The sequence below is a fragment of the Marmota marmota genome, unplaced genomic scaffold (assembly GCF_001458135.2).
Source record: "Marmota marmota marmota unplaced genomic scaffold, marMar, whole genome shotgun sequence".
Classification (NCBI taxonomy): domain Eukaryota; kingdom Metazoa; phylum Chordata; class Mammalia; order Rodentia; family Sciuridae; genus Marmota; species Marmota marmota.
Genome location: NW_025999862.1, coordinates 1,671,480 through 1,687,326, shown reverse-complemented (window position 1 = coordinate 1,687,326; position 15,847 = coordinate 1,671,480). Strand labels below are relative to the sequence as shown.

Genomic DNA, 15,847 nt, shown 5'->3' with positions numbered 1-15,847 from the left:
CCGCTGAGACCCGCACATCGGGGCATACTCAAGCAGCCCCCCCAGCCCACCCCCGCCTGCGTCCAGGGCAGTGAGAGCCTTGTGACCCCCCAGGATTGGATCAGGTGGCCATGAGCTGCAGTCTGACAGGAAGTTCAGGAAAACCCCAGCCCAGGCAGCTTCCTGCCTCGGCCGCCCCACACTTGCCTTTAGCCTCATCCTCCCCACCCAGAGCTGCTGCCCCAGGTCCCTGCACCCCAGGGGAAAGGCCAGGCCCAGCCCTGGAGGAGATGGGGTCCTGGGCAGGGGTGAGGGAGGCTGGAGGGAGCAGCGAGGGTGAGAGCCAGGGCAGCAGAGCAAGTGCAGAACAGGCCTGGTCTAGAGTCCTTGTGTGTGACCACCTGGCTTCAAGGAGTGGAGCGGGGAGAGAGGGGTCCACAGGAGCCCAGAACTGGCCTGTCTTGAGCCCACAACCTCCAGCCTTAACATGGACCCAGACGGTGGGTCCCCTGGCAGTGCTGGCCACGGCCTGGTGTTCACCACACCGCAGCCTGACCTCGACTTCCCGGTCACAGCCGCAGCCCCCACGCCTCCCCTACCTGACCCCACCCCACCACCCCCCAGGAGGGCTGTGGTCCTGTCTGTGAGGCAAGAGGCCTGGGTGGAGGCAAAGGGAGGTGGGTGCCTGCGCTGCCACCCCCAGAGATGCCGGGTGGGAGGGGAGCTCGGCCCCAGCATAGGGCTTGGGAGGCACCTGGGTTCGAGTGCTGCTCTTCCAGCTGTGTGGCCTGGAGAGGGCTGCTTACTTCTCTGAACCACAGCTTCCTCATCTGCAAAATGGGGACGAGCCTGGTACCTTCCCCGAGAGGTGCCTTGAGGATTCCAGGGAATCAGGCACCTGGCACCTGGCACCTGCTGTGCTGGTCATTCTCGCAGCTGATGAGACAGCCACAAACACTGCCGCAGCAGCGGGCTCCAGCCTGTCCTCGGGCTCACGGGGCAGAGGGACCTCTGTAGGCTTTGGGAGAGGGCGGGGCAGGACGGTTGAGGGAGACTGTTGAGGTCTGTACTCCAGCCCAGGGCGGCGCAGGCGTCACCACCCAGTGGCAGCTAGCTGAGCTCCACCAGCCTCCCATCGCTCAGCCTTTCTCAGCCCCATTTTACAGAAGGGGACCCTGAGACTCAGGGAGGGTGGGTCACAGTGCCTCCTGGTCCCTGGTTAGTGGCAGAGCTGGGTGGAACCCCACTCCTGCTGCCTCCAGGCTGATCTTCTTCCCACCACACTCTTTGGCCTGGAGCCTGGGTGGTCCCTCCCCTGGATGTGACTGAGACCTGGGGACCTTCTTGAAGTGCACATGCTCATGTGGCCGGACTGAGCTGAGGCTGAGGTTCTGGGTTTGCAGCAAGGGTGGTTGATTGACGCTTCTGCTCAGGGGACCACATTTGGAGCAGCTAGGCCTTCGGAGACCTGTCCTCAGGAGATTTTTAACCCCAGGGGTTGCCCTGCACCCCAGGACCTTCCCAAGCTGGGACAGGGCAGGGCCTCTTCTCTTTTCCCCTCAGTCTCTCTAGGGGACCAGAGCCAGCAGGAAGAGGAAGGCCAGGGACCGAGGTGATCCACTGCAGATACTAGAGTGGGCGCAGCCGCCCCTGATTCCAGGGACAGAACCTCTGGGGGCCGAGTGGGCGCGAGACTCCGCTTCAAAACGCAGGGGCTTGGGTGGGGCAGCGCAGTCCAGCAGAGGGGGCCCAGTGTCCCCTTCCCTCAGTACTGTCACATGGGTCAGCAGGAGTATACACCTCCTTTCCAAGTCTACCCCAGCCCGCGGAGACCAGGAGGGGCTGGGGACAAAGACAGGTGCCACCCCAGCTGTAAGTGGATCGTCTGGTGCCGAGAGCAGGGCTCTTGAGCAGCATCGTCACTCGTAGCTAAGGACCACACTTGAAAAGGTCACTGCCTTCCGGCTGATTTTGCACGTGGGTGGTTTTTAAGTAGCTGTCACTTGGCTGTGCTGCCTCCTCCCTCCACCAAAAGGGTTTTCTAAGGGAGACCCCTGGCGAGATGGGGGGCTGTCGGCAGCTCCCCGCACAGGCCAGGCCGGGTGGGGAGAGGCGGAGCCCAGGACCAGAGGGACAGGGCCAGGAGCAGGTGAGAGGGGCCAGGTGATTCCTTTCATCCACTGCTTGTTGGTTTTTAATAAAGAAGTCAAACTCGGTTTGTAGATTTCCCATTAGGGGACAATAAGCTTTTGTGGAAGGAGCCGCTGAATTAGAACTAATAGCAAACGCAGCGCCAGGATCCGGGGAAATATCACCGCTAATAAGTTTCTGCCTCGTGCTCCGTGGCTGGCATTCCCCGCCGTCTGGTGCAGCCAGGCAGAAGCTCCAGGGTGTGTGCAGGGGCACTTGTGCCCGCGCCAGGGGGCAGGGAGAGGTCCAGGGGTGCCGCTGGGGCGTGGGACATCAGGGCAGTCCTGGGACAGCCAGTCCCAGGGCTGAGGGACCGGTCAGCGTGAGCCAAGGGACAGGTTTGCAAAGAACTGGAGCGTCCCCTTTCTGGGCACCCACGACCATAGCGGCTAGGGGTCTCTGAAGCCCTGAGGGGTGGCTGGCCAGGCAGCGTGTCCTCTTTCCTAGTCGCTTGGCCAAGGGCTTAGCCCACCCCACTCCCCTGGGGGAGCCCTCAGCCCCCTGAGCCAGGAGAACCTGGGAGCAGGACCTCCTGAAGGCCGTGGCTTAGAGACCGCCCGGGGCTGTCCCTCGGCCCCCTCTTGGGCTCTGCCCTGCACTCTTAGGTCAAGGGGGGAAGGCTGCAGGGCAGGGGGACCAGAAGCCCCTGGGGTGAAGAGGACGGTGCCGAGGAGCAGCGGGTCAGAGGCAGGGGCTGCATGTGGCTCTGGTCCCCCAAGACGGGGCCTCCCCAACCCATGCCCAGTTCAGCTCCTTAGTCCAGCCCTGCCCTGGCCTGCTGAAGGCCTGACCAGAGGAGGAAGAGCTCCAGGAGGGGGCCAGGCCCCTGGCCAGGGTGGAGCCCTTGTCCATGTGCATGAGGAGGGTCCGGCTGGCCCTGCCTGCAGCCCGCCCTGAGGGCAGGATCTCAGAGTCTGGGAAGGACCTGTGGCCAGCCACTGCACACTCCAGTACCCTTGGGGCTGTGGCACTCCTTTCTTCCTCCCTTCTAGCAGGGTTTCTAGAACCTTCCATCTTTGTCTTACTGAGCTGGGAGGGAAGGCCCATGGGGATCCCCAGCGTGGGGGCTGATGAGCCCAGGGTGGTGCTGGAGTGAGAGCCAGGGACGCGGGCGAGGCACTGCTGCCTTCATTCCCCGTCTCTGCCCCTCGAGTCCTGCCTTGCTCCTGGAACCCGGGCTTGCCAGAGGGACACCCCCCTGGCCCTGGTTACGGTAGCCGCCAGAGCTCCTCGGAGCCACCAGGCCCAGCCTGCTCCCTTTGGCCCACCTGGAACTGCCGCCCAGCTTGACCGGCTCCCTGGCCCCAGCTACCCGCCTGCTCTCCTTCCAGGATGAGAACGACAACCCGCCGACCTTCAGCAGGCCCGCCTACTTCGTCTCTGTGGTGGAGAACATCATGGCAGGTAGGCCCCGCAGGGAGTGAGGGGCGGGGGCAGCCAGCAGCCTCGGGCACCTCGAGGCCCGCTCCCGGCCTTGCACACGAATGTAGGGAGGTCCGTGGCCACCTCTGTTTCCCAGGCCAGGTGTCCTGTGACAAGTCAGGAAGCCTTTGAGGACGTCTGGTTATCTGCTACCAGCAGCTACTTTGACAGCAGCCACTATGTGCAGACCCTCCCCTGGGCGCTGGGTCCCTGCTCTCTGGCAGCAGGAAGAGGATGGTGACAGATGACAATTAAGCCTTGTAGAGGCAGAGTTCTGAGACTGAGGCGCTGGGAGGCAGTCTAGGAACCAGGACTCCCTTGAAGAATGGCCTTGAGGTGTGTTCCTAGGTGAGGGTGAGGACAGGAGGCTCCGCCCTGGGCCACCCAGGTCCACGCCTGGCTCCGGGGCATGTGCTCTGCCCTGAGACAACCTGGTGGTCTCACCCTGAGGCCAGAGTGTGCTCTGCTATGGGGACATGCTTGTGTCAGGAACTGCCACACCACTGCATGAGTCATAAACAGCCAGCTTGGAGACAGCTGGATCAGGGACACCTGGATAAGCTGGAGTCAGGCACCATGAGGTGCAGGGCCCACTGGAGTTAGGGGTGGCCTTCCAGGGGTACCACAGGCCTTTTTTGTGGGGTGCGGTGTACCAGGGATTGAACCCAGGGACACTTAACCACCAAGCCACATCCCCAACTTTTTTTTTATATATATATATTTCATTAGAGATGGGCCTTGCTAAATTGCTGAGGCTGGCTTTGACTTGAGATCTTCCTGCCTCAGCCTCCCAGCGAGTTGGGACTATAAGTGTGTATTACCGCACCCGGCTCCATGGGCATTTTAAAGAGAACCTCTGGGCACCTCTCTGGTGTCTGACGATTAGCTAGTCAGGTGCCAGGCCATGCCCAGCCCACCCCTCCCTGTGACCGCCACACATCCCCAGGAGGTGCCATCCTCCTGGAGCACGTGGGGATCTCCCATGGGGTCTTCACTGTGGTACCTAGTTCTCTTCCTAAGCGAGGGCGTGTGGATGACAGGGCACAGTAGAACTTGTGTACCTGTGCCCCTGCTCAGAGCAGGATGGACCAGTCAGATCCGAGGCCCCTGGCCACCTGGAAGGGGCCCCCATCACCTGCCTGACCCCTGACCTTCCAATGCTCAGCACAGACCACCAGCAGAGTGCAGTGAGAGCAAACTGCGGGCCACGGTGCCCAGCGTGCTTCCTGCCCAGGGGTCCTCCCCGCAATCCCACAGGGAGGTCCCGTCTGCAGAGCAGGAGGCTGAGGCTCAGAAAGGCCCAGGCACTTGCCGGGCCCATCGTCTCCAGCTGGGGTTAAGCCGAGCCTCGGTTTGGGCCAGGGCTGCTGTGGGAAGAGCTGATCCCCCACCCAGGAGTGCGTGCAGCTGGGGATGAAGGTGAAGGCCTTAACTGGACATTAACGAGAAAATAAAAACCCTTATAAATTCCCCCGCGAACAAGATAAAACAGGACCAAAATTGGATGCAATAAAGGTAGAATAATTTAATATGGAGCTTCATTTCTTTTTGACTCAAAAGTAAAAGGTCGTCAGTCTGAGTGTTTAACAAGGAGGCAGCTGGCAGGGTGAGGAGGCAGCACTGAGCCTCTGGGGTTGGGAGAGAGGACAGGCCACCTCCCCCAGGGTCCCCGGCTGCCCCCTCTGACGGAGCCTCATCCCACACAGCACAGGGTCTGGGCCAGGAGGGCAAGTAGTTGGGCCTGGTCACCCCTGGAATCCCCCAGGGGGCAGGCTCCCTACCTCCCTGAGGCCTCTGTCAATCCTAGTCCCCAGGGACTGGGACTGGGGGCCCAGGCGAGCAATGCCCCACCTCCTTTGTCTCCTGGAAGGAGCCACCGTGCTGTTCCTGAATGCCACCGACCTGGACCGCTCCCGCGAGTATGGCCAAGAGTCCATCATCTACTCCTTGGAGGGCTCCTCTCAGTTCCGGATCAACGCCCGCTCGGGTGAGCCCCCGGGCCCTGGGCCCTGCACCCTTGGACTCACAGGCCGGGGGGGGGCTCCTCCCTTCTGTTTGGAGCAAGCCCACTCTGAACACCCGGTTTCATCCCTGAAATTTTCACGGGAGTGTGATTCCTGACCTTACCCCAAACCACCTCAGCGTGAATTTTTCCACTCAAGGACGTCTTTAAGGGCGAGGAGTCCTACTGTGTTTCAAATACCTGTTGTTTTACACACAGGTGGTCCACACACCTCTTCAGGGACATGTCTACTCATGTCCAAGTGTCCCCCTCCCTCAGCCACTGAGCTGGTCCTTGACCTGCTCCTCACACACACCTGCATGCCGGAGGAGTGCTGGTGGATTAGGTTAGTTATCACAGGAAACAAGCTTAGAGTGGGTCCGCAGAAAGTTCTGGCACACTACTATCATCATGTTCTTTTATCTATTCACCTAGGGCCCCACCCCAGCTCCCTGCTCAGCCCACGCACCTCTGTCCTCCTTCTCTGGTTCTCTTTGAGCCTTCCTCCCACTTCCTCTCCTCCTTGAAGCTGGAAGGAGGTAAAAAGAGACAGAAGAAAAGAATTAGAGACCCTGGGCTGTTCCTAGACCTGAGGGAATCTGGGGTCTGGTCACCAGGAACCACCTGCTCTGAGCCAAGTGCTGCTCTAGGCCCTGGGGTGGAGGGGAGGAGGACGGGACCCTCGCAGGGCCTGCGAGGCACCCACTTCCAGGTACCCACTTCTGTCTGAGCTCGGGGAACTCCAGACGCCAGCCCTGGGCGGCTCAAGACAATGGAGACACCCAGCCGTCCAACACGGTGTGCAGACAGCCTTCCACGGGCCGGTTCTCAGGCCAGGTCCCTTCCAGGTTGTGGCTCCAAGGTCACCGCAGAAGGAAGAGCACCTGGGGCATGGTGCCACGCGGAGCTCATAGGCCAGGCCTGGAAGTGACGTGCCTCACTCCTGCCCATTGGCCAGACCAGGCGATGGCCCCGCCCAGGTGTGAGGGAGCCTGGGAATGGCCCGCAGGCCTGGGGGCCCCTTTCCAGGAGATGTCTACCCTGGGGAGCAAACAGGAACTTAGGGGACCCTGGGCGTCCCAGCCATGGGCCATCAGTGGCTCACCAGTTGTCCATGGCTGCCCGTCAGAGTTGGCCTCGGTCTCTCCCCCATCTACTTTCCCTGGGAGCTTCGGAAGCAGATGGCTGGAGCCGATGTCCACAGACGGCAGAGGGACCCCAGGGCCATCATGAGCCTCTCCTTCCACCTCTGAAAACGCAGAGGCCTCCCTCCCTGCTTTGGGAGCGTCCACCCCAGCTAGCCATTCCCCACCCTCCCCTGTTTCCAGAAAGCTCTGAGCAATGCGGTCATTCCTCGTGATCAGCAGGGGATGCTTCCAGGACCCCGTGGAGACCAAGGCGCTCCCGACCCTGGTGTGAGATGGTCCGGGACCTCTGCGTGCTCTGGTAGATTTAAATCACCTCTAACTTACACCACCAACACCATGTGAATGCTGTAGGAAAGTCGTTCTGCTGTATTGTGCAGGCAATCACGAAAAGAGGAAAACGACACCTCATTCCAGATGCAATTATTTTTGCCTAATTTCTGCGTGCAGCGATGGAGACACGGAGGGCGGACACAGAAGCCGTGTCACTAACTAACATCCAAGCGCTGTTCTCAGCTCTCTGACCTGCATCTTCCCACCCTCCAGCATTAGCCCCATTTTCCAGATGAAGAAACCGAGGCACAGGAGAGGCTCAGAACTTCACTGAGGACTCACAGAGCTGAACTTGGGACTCCAGAGCCCCAGTGTTAAACGCTGGCCATGGGAAGCCACGTTGGAGCCCGCGGTGCCACCCAGATGGAGTGTGGCCCCGCCCTAGCCTCTGTGTCAGGGACTCCAGCTCCACGCTGGGCCCTGTAGTGATGACAGGGACATTTTCTGCTGCCCGAACACAGCTCCTCCAGCTCCAAAGTTGGAAGCCTTTTCCTCTGAGCTCCTTGGTCAAATTAGCCAGGGCTGCTGCACAAAGGTGGCCTTAATTGGATCTAATTTCCCAGACAGGAGAGGCCATCGATCATGCCGTCAAGTTCATGTTTAAAACTTTTTAGAGATTAATTTCTTCCTCGCCCTGCCAATTAACTGACACCACCCCACTGGGGAGCTTGGCTCAGTGGGCAGACCTTTGCCAGTCTTTGGTCCCTGGCCTGAGTACCTTCCCCGACTTCTCCCCACGCCTCGCTTCCTGCTCGGCCCTCGCTGGTCAGAGAATAGGCCAGGTGGCCCTCAGGACCATCTGACCCAGCTCCCTTGTTTTATGATCAAAGAAACCAAACACAGAGAAGTGAAGCCACTTGCCTCAGGTCACACAGCTCAGGAAAAGGGGGGGCGGGTAGATGGATAGCACATAGTCCCTGCCCTTGGGGAAGTATGACAGTCCACTGGAAAGACGCCATCGTTTTCTGAGTGTCGGGAGTGTGGCCTATAGTTACTTCATCCTCACAACAGCTCGAGAAGGCACGCTGTTCTCCATTTTACAGATGAGAAAACTGAGGCCCACCCAAGGCCAGGCACCTGGGAAGGGTGAAATCAGAATCCAGTCGGGGTCTCGCTGTCTTCGTAGAGGAGGCTCCCTTCCCGCTGCCCTGGGAGCTGGTCAGCAGCCTGGCCGGGAGGCCGGGACGAAGTCGGCCCCTACCAGGACACACCTGCTGGTCTGTGAACTCGGCGTTCAGTGCCATCGAGTCGTAGCTTGAACTGGGCCTGGGGAGCCTCACACCACTGAAATCAGCCAACGCCCCCCCACCCCCTTTTGGAAACCAGTTGTCACACACATGCCAGCACACCACACCAAAGGTGACATCCATCCTTCGGTTTTGCCAAAATAACGAAGAAACACCAAAAACAGCTGACAGGAACCGTGGTCTGTTCTAAGTTTTTACTTAACGTCGTCACTTGTTTACACACTAAAACAGTCAAGGTGATATGATTATGCTGTTCCCAGGGTGATTAGGAAATGGCTTTGTGACCATTGTCTCAGTACACTGTGGATTCAGCTGACGGGGACTGGGTCACCAGCAGGCATGCGTGGGACCCTGGGGGTCTCTCCTTCCGGTCGTCGTTTCCTGTGAATAAACAGCGCCCTGTGACAGTAGCTATGTTAATCCCACAGCAGCCCTATAATGTTCCCTTTGGACCAGATGAGGAAACTGGGGCAGCAGCTCTAAGTGACAAGTTCCAGGAGATACAACAGTAAGATAAAGTCAAGCCTAGGCCAGATTCTCTCTGACGGAGTTTGAAGCCGAATGGCCTCCTTCTCTGTTCTCCCACCCCTTAGCCTCCAGAATTGGCCTTGACTTCACACCCCAGGGGTGTGATCACCATCCCACGGTCCCGGAGCACACAGACAGACATGCACTGCCACCCTGCAGGCATCTCTCCTGCACCCTGGCCCTGCTCCTTCCCTCGCTCTCTCCCTGGCCCACCCGGACCCTCTGGCTCACCCTCTCCTCTCTCTGGCAGGTGAAATCACCACCACGTCTCTGCTCGACCGAGAGACCAAGTCTGAATACATCCTCATCGTCCGTGCAGTGGATGGCGGCGTGGGCCACAACCAGAAAACGGGCATTGCCACCGTGAGTGCCCACCCCGTCCACGCGCTGCCCGTGCTGACCAGGTCACAACTCCCCAGCTCATTCCCAGGTGTCCCAGGCCTCTGAGCAGCGTGGGGCATGGAGAGTAGGGAGGGGGCAGATGCCACCTCCTCATCATCCTTGGGCCATCGCAGCAACCGAGGGGAAGAAGGGGCGTGCCACCTGGGATGTGGGAGCGCTGGGGTGGGGAGGCACACAGGGCCCCCAGGGCCAGCAGGGGAGGGGACAGAAGGCCTGAGCCCCAGAGGCCCCTCCTGCCTTGGCACCGACAAGCAGTGTTGTGCAGGGAGGGGCCTCTCGGCACAGGCAGCAGGCCCTGGACAGTCCCTGGGGGCTGTCCCCGTGCCCACCCAGCCCTCGTGATGCTGAGAATTGGTGCCTGGGTTTCCTGCCATGAGCCAGTAGGACCAGCAAAGGCACCTTGTCACTTAGGGAGGGACTTTGGGGTCCCGAGTAAGCTCTTGGCTACAGAAAGAACAGGGAAGTGGGGAGCAGAAAGCCCCCCTGTGGGAGAGGAGGAGAGAGGACAGGGGGCAGTCGCTCCAGCCCTCCCCTCGTGTGCCCCTTCTGCCGTCCTGGGCTGTCCCTGGGGAACCCTCTCCTGACCGCTCTCCATCGTCCTCGCCCATCCTTGCTCAGTCAGAGGGACAGAGGCTGGGACTTGGCAGAAAAACGCACTGTGCCCGGCTCCATCCAAGGAGGCCCTGCTAATAGGAATCAGAGCCCTATAAATAATTCACCTGGTGGCAGGTGAGCAGGAAAATTGCTTGACTTGTAGCCGGGAATGGGAAGCTCAAGGGATTCTGTCAGTCCCCGCCCTGTCAGTCACCTCCAGCCAAGACTGGGATGGCGGGGAGAAGTCCTCGGTCACAGCAAACACTTCAGGGCCGTCCCATCCATTCTGTGCCCACATCCTCTCCTCCTGAAGGGACCTGGCTCCGTCCGTCCTGTCCTCAAAACACCCTGACCAAGGCTCCCAAATTTGATGAAACTGGTATGATTAACTCCAAGATGGCCATCAGCAGGCTGGGGCTGGGGCTCAGTGGTAGAGCACTTGCCAAGCAGGTGAGGCCCTGGGCCCGTCCCTGTGCTGTCCCCATCTGTCCTGCTCTCGGCCATCTCAGCGAAGCGTGTCCCACAGCGCCCCCTGTGGCTCCACAGGTGAACGTCACCCTCCTGGACATCAATGACAACCACCCCACCTGGAAGGACGCCCCCTACTACATCAACCTGGTGGAGATGACCCCTCCCAACTCGGACGTGACCACGGTAGGTGGGTCGGAATAGGGTCCACCAGGCCGCCCTTCCTAGGGGTGGGTGCGTTCCGACCTCCATCCCTGGGGCTACCTGCATGGGGCTGATGGACACGCTTCCCTCTGAGCCAACTCTCAGAGCAGACTTCTAGAAGCTTCCTTGCATAATGAAAGGTAGTCAGAGGTCAAGGGAAAGCCCTCCCCCAGCTTCCAGTGTTAGTGGAACAGTGTCAGGGGGGCAGGGGCCGAGCTTGTGGCCACTCTTGTCCTGCGATCCCCAGACTCTTGCCACCCACCAGGAGAGCCCCGACCCTCAGCTGTGCCCAGCGTCTGTTCTTCAGCACCTGGTGCCCACAGCCATCAGCCTGGCCAGCTCCCACCGGTGCTGGCCCCAGGGCTGGCCCCCTGGGGTCAGAGTCCACTCCAGGGGTGCTTGGTGCAGCACCCCCAGGTTCCCAGCTGGTGACTGTGTGCACGTACATCCAGGTGCCACTCAGGGTGGGAGGCAGATGTGGCCAAAGCACTGGGCCTGCAGGATGGAGACCAGCCTCCAGTCCGGCAGGGTGGAGCGCCCCAGGGACCTGCCCTACTCTGTCACCTCCGAGGGCCTCTCCTCCCCCACCCTGGTGCTCCGTTTGGCTCAATTTGGTGAGACTGGTCCCCAGCTGTCCAGCCTCACTGCCACCCAGCCAGCCTTGTGATGGACATGAACTGTGACAGCTCTAGTGTCCCCATTCACTGCCTACCTGGAACATGTCCAGCACCGTGCCCAGGGCCCCCCATGGATGCTCCCACCCTCAGCCACCTCCTGCGGCAGGGGATTCTTGCCGCCATTTTACTACAGAGGACAGACCCAGAGCTTCTGGGGCTTGCCCAGGTCCCTGGCTAGGAGAGGTGGCATCAGGACCTGAACCCCCTCTGTCTTCCTGAGTCAAGGGATTGGAAAACACCGGCCCGGCCCTTAGGTTCTACCGTCTAGTGGGGGGGTCCCCGGCAAGTGGCCCCGTCCTGAGGAGCTGGGCATTGACGTGGGTGGGAACCGGGTCAGGGCTTTGGGATCTGACTGTCCAGAGGCCTGCCCACTCACACCCAAGCGCCCTGGGGATCTAGGTGGGAGAGGATGTCAACCTGGGAGGCAGGACAAAGACGAAGGAGGGGTTGGTTGTCACACCTGTCCTGTCCACGTACTCAAGATCTGCGTGACTCCCAGCTGCTGGGTGGTGTCCCCTCCCGGAGGCCCCAGTGCGGCAGGGGGTCAAGGACGAGGGATCTGGTGTCTGTGTTATTCCAAGTCCCCTGTGTTGGCGTGGCAGGCCAGGCCCCTTGAAAACCACCCTCCTGGGCCATTTGCTGGGTGGGACTCGAGGTCTGGCATTCTCTGCTGCCACCTGGTGGGCAGACTGGAGACGACCTCCTGCCCCAGCCTGGGACCCAAGAGCTGGGGCCGGGTGCCCACCCCGGAGCCCCTGTCTGCTTATATTACCTTTGCTTTATGCTTCGGGTGACAGAGGTGACTCTACCAGGAACTGGCTGCACAGGACACCAGCCTGGGGCACGTGATCAAAGTCCCCCTGTCAGGCACAGAGATTTTCCAGGTGGGGTCTGCCCTTGACCTTGGGCACTTTTGAGTTCTGGTCCACAGTGGCCCTCTCCACTGGCCTTTCTCATGTTCTGCTGAGCCATGAGCAGATATGGATAACGGGCTGGGGGCCTGCTTGGCACCTGTCACCCTCCTGTCACCCTATCACCCTCCCCTCTCAAGCTGTGTGAGAGTCAGAGTCCTTACCTCAAAACCACCAGGACCTGCCCCGTGGGGACCCCTAGCAGACCCCTCACCACAGCAGGGTCCTGCTGTCCCTCCTCAGGCACAAGACGGGCAAGGACTGGAGCACTGGAGTGTCTCAGTGTCCCCTGGTTACATTTGAGCCAGAAAAATAAAAGTAATGACTCAGATGTGCACAGCAGCAGAATCAAAATTAAACCCTGTTATATTAAACATCCTCCAAATGTAATATGGAAATCCAGTGTTTGTGGAAGTCTTATTGCATTCTGAGGACCAATTCTAGAATTCTTGAAAATGTTCCAGAACTCCCTGGAATTCCCAGTTAGATATGATTGCCAGGAGATGAGAAATCAAGGAGTTTGTACCCGGATCAAGTTGGTCACGGCAAAATAACTTCAAGAACAGTCATAAAAATACTTTAGATGTTATGCCATAAAATCTCAGTGTGTGTAGGTGTGCGTATGTGGGTAGATTTAAATGCCTTCAAGGGGGCCCCCAGAGCCTTCCAAGGCCCCAGCCCCGGTGAGGAGGGGTGTGACTGGTCATGGGGGAAGGTGGCTGCAGACAGAACAGCCAGCCCAGAGGTCAGGTGACAAGAAAAGTGTGACATTTGAGGGGGGCTGGCCCACACCCTGATCATGTCCCACCGCACACCCCGCCATCACACACAGGTGTGCCCACCCCGCCCACTGGCCTGTCAGTTCCCCGCCCCACTCACCTCTTCCCCACCCCAGAGCCTTTGCCTAAGCTCCTCCCTCCCCCAGAATGCTCTGCTTCCTCTCCCCCACCGCCCTCAGTCTCCCCCGTCTGTCCTAGCTGGGAAGGCCTCCTGGTAGAGAGGCCCTCCCTGCCTCTGCCCCTCTCCTGTGGTTTTCTCCAGGTCCCACAGTCCACGCTTGCTCCTTCGGTGGCCTGTTATTAAGAGGTGGCTAGCTTGGGCAGCTGCTGACACCAAAGAGTCTGGGTTCTCATTCCAGCTCCACCATTTCCAGCTGTGTGACCTGGGCAAGTTACTTAACCTCTCTGTGTTCCAATCCTCTCACCTAGAAAATGGAGGTAGTAAGAGTCCCAACCTGGTCAGAGTCGGTGTGTCCCCATACTCGCAGCACTGGCGGACAGTGAGTGGCCCACATACGGCAGCCACCGCCACGGCCACCTCCCTCCCTGCTGCAGTCCCGTCTGTGTGTCCTCCACAGCGGCAGACACATTGTAGGTGTTGGAAGCCTGTGTCCTGGAAGGTCTGGTCTGGGGAATGTCTCTCTTTCCTCCCTCCCCAGCTGGGCTGGCTCTCCCTCACCTGGACTCTAGGGCACATGGCCCAGGACTGTCCCAAGGGTCCCCTGGAGCCCGAGGCTCGGGCGATTGCTCCTGGTGATTTTCCGGGGCTGGAGTCTTTGCTCAGGTGCTTTGGGGGGAGGGGGGGTCTCCCACCTGCTCTGTGCGCCAGGTGTGACGGGCACCGGGTCACTGCCCACCTGCCTGGGCGCGCCCTCGGGAGCGGCCCAGCTCTCCCCGAGGCTCCTGCAGCCTCCTTCAAGGACCTGGCTGATGGGCGTGGATTCAGAGCCCTCAGCAAGATAAAGGAGAGGGGAGAGGGAGAGAATGACTCCCCGTCAGGCCCGGAGAAAAGTGACGAGCGTGAAATGGGAAATAAATGAGGGAAAGTGGTGAGATTCCCGAAATCGCCCGGCGGGGAGTCTGCGGGGGCCCCAGCCCACGCCACGACCAGGGGGACACCCAGGGCCCGAATTCCTGCCACCCTCCAGCTAGGGCGGTCTACCCAGGCACCTCTGGCACTTGGGGGAGAAGACGAGAGCCCCCCACTGGCGGGCAGTGGGTCTCCCGCGTGGGCCCAGGATGGGTCCTTTCCCCCGGAGCCTGTCCCCGCCCGAGGGTCACCATCCTCCTCCTCTGACCCCAGAGATGTGGAAGGGCCAGGCGCACTCTTCCTTCAGTGACAGGCCTGGCCTGGCTCGAATTGCGCTCAGGGTGCCCTGGAGCCTTGTTTCCTTTTGCAAAATGGGGGTGCTGGGGTCCCCAGGATGGAGGCTGGGGACACGTGCCCCCGGCACAATGATGGCACCTCCGGCCTGGAAGGTGGATGCCCTCCCCCACCCCCTGGTGCCACGGGCTGGTGAGGGAGCAGCCTGGTGGGGCTGGGCTGCCTGTCCCCCTCCCAGCAGGGACCCCAGGTCAGGCCCCAGCATCAGCCTCCCTCCGGGGGCAGGTGGGCACCTTGGCCAGGGCAGCTCATCTGTCTGTTCTGCTCGAGTGGCCCCAGAGACACCTCTGGCTGGGGATTAAGCCAGAGGAGGGACAGATTCTGCTGCCAAAGCATAAAGGCCTCACATGGAACATGATGAAGGAGCTGGCGGGGCCCGGCTGTCATTGCCGAGTGTCCTGGAGTTAAGAATGACACTGTCCTGATGCGGCCCTAGGGACTGCAGTCACCCTCCCCTGGCTTTGATCCCGTCCTCCTCTGGTGCCATGATGGCGTTTGCAGCACAGCAGGTGGAGGAGCTGAGGGTGGCAGCCACTGCTGTCCCCAGAGTGTGAGCTGGGCTGGTTGGTCCCAAGGTTGGTGCTGTGTGACCTTGAATCTGGCCTGGGCCTCTCTGGGCTGTTTTCCCCTGCAAACTGGGGCCCAGCCACAGCTCCCTGTCCATCCTGTCATCCGCGATGTCGCCGAGGCCCAATTCTTTCCCCATCACTCCACAGCCAGAAACTCCAATGGAGGGAAGAGAGGTTTGGGGATGAGGCACGGTTTCACTTCCAAATCCTTCCCAAGCTCAGCCCAGGGTTCAGACGCCCCCCAGCCCCCACGCACAGATCACCAGGGGCAGGGAACTGGAGGACCACAGAGCCCATGAACTTGTCCCTGCGTGCCTGGAAAGGAAGGACACGCAGAGGAGCTGGCAGTGTTGCCTGCTGGGCTTAAGGGACCTAGGACTGGGCACAACCCCAGTTCAGCTGTCTCCTGGCTTCCAGAGGTTATACATGTCCACCTCATAAGGCGGTTGACAGTGCATGGAGAGAGCCTAGTGCTTCTGAGACACAGGCACCTGCTGGCACAGGTGAGTGCTAGGAGCTAGGTGCTATACACAGGTGGGTGCTAGGAGCTAGGTGCTATACACAGGTGGGTGCTAGGAGCTAAGTGCTATACACAGGTGAGTGCTAGGTGCTAAGTGCTATCACAGGTGGGCACAGAGACGCCCCTGCACTGGGCTCAGTGAAGGGTCTGTTCCCTCCGGGCAGGTGGTGGCCATGGACCCAGACCTGGGGGAGAACGGCACCCTGGTGTACAGCATCCAGCCTCCCAACAAGTTCTACAGCCTCAACAGCACCACGGGCAAGATCCGCACCACCCACATCATGCTGGACCGCGAGAACCCCGACCCACTGGAGGCGGAGCTGATGCGCAGGATCATCGTCTCTGTGGCTGACTGTACGACCCCCACCCACCCTCGGAGCCCCTCATGCGGGCGGTGGCCCTCGACCCTGGGGGGCTGGGGAGACCCCTGTGATGGGTCCTCAGGAGGCTGGGGCCTGGCCAGGAGGGCTGTACCTGGTCACCAGGAGGAGAG

General features: G+C 60.4%; 1 protein-coding gene across 1 annotated transcript in view; it reads left to right on the top strand.

Moving 5' to 3' along the window:
- Nucleotides 1-15,847, top strand: part of Cdh23 (cadherin related 23) — a 390,629-nt gene that overhangs the window by 275,583 nt on the left and 99,199 nt on the right. Inside the window, exons 20-24 of the mRNA XM_048808827.1 lie at nt 3,387-3,573; nt 5,462-5,578; nt 9,097-9,209; nt 10,389-10,496; nt 15,519-15,748. Coding sequence (XP_048664784.1) covers nt 3,387-3,573; nt 5,462-5,578; nt 9,097-9,209; nt 10,389-10,496; nt 15,519-15,748 — 755 coding nt within the window. The remainder of the gene's footprint in view (nt 1-3,386; nt 3,574-5,461; nt 5,579-9,096; nt 9,210-10,388; nt 10,497-15,518; nt 15,749-15,847) is intronic.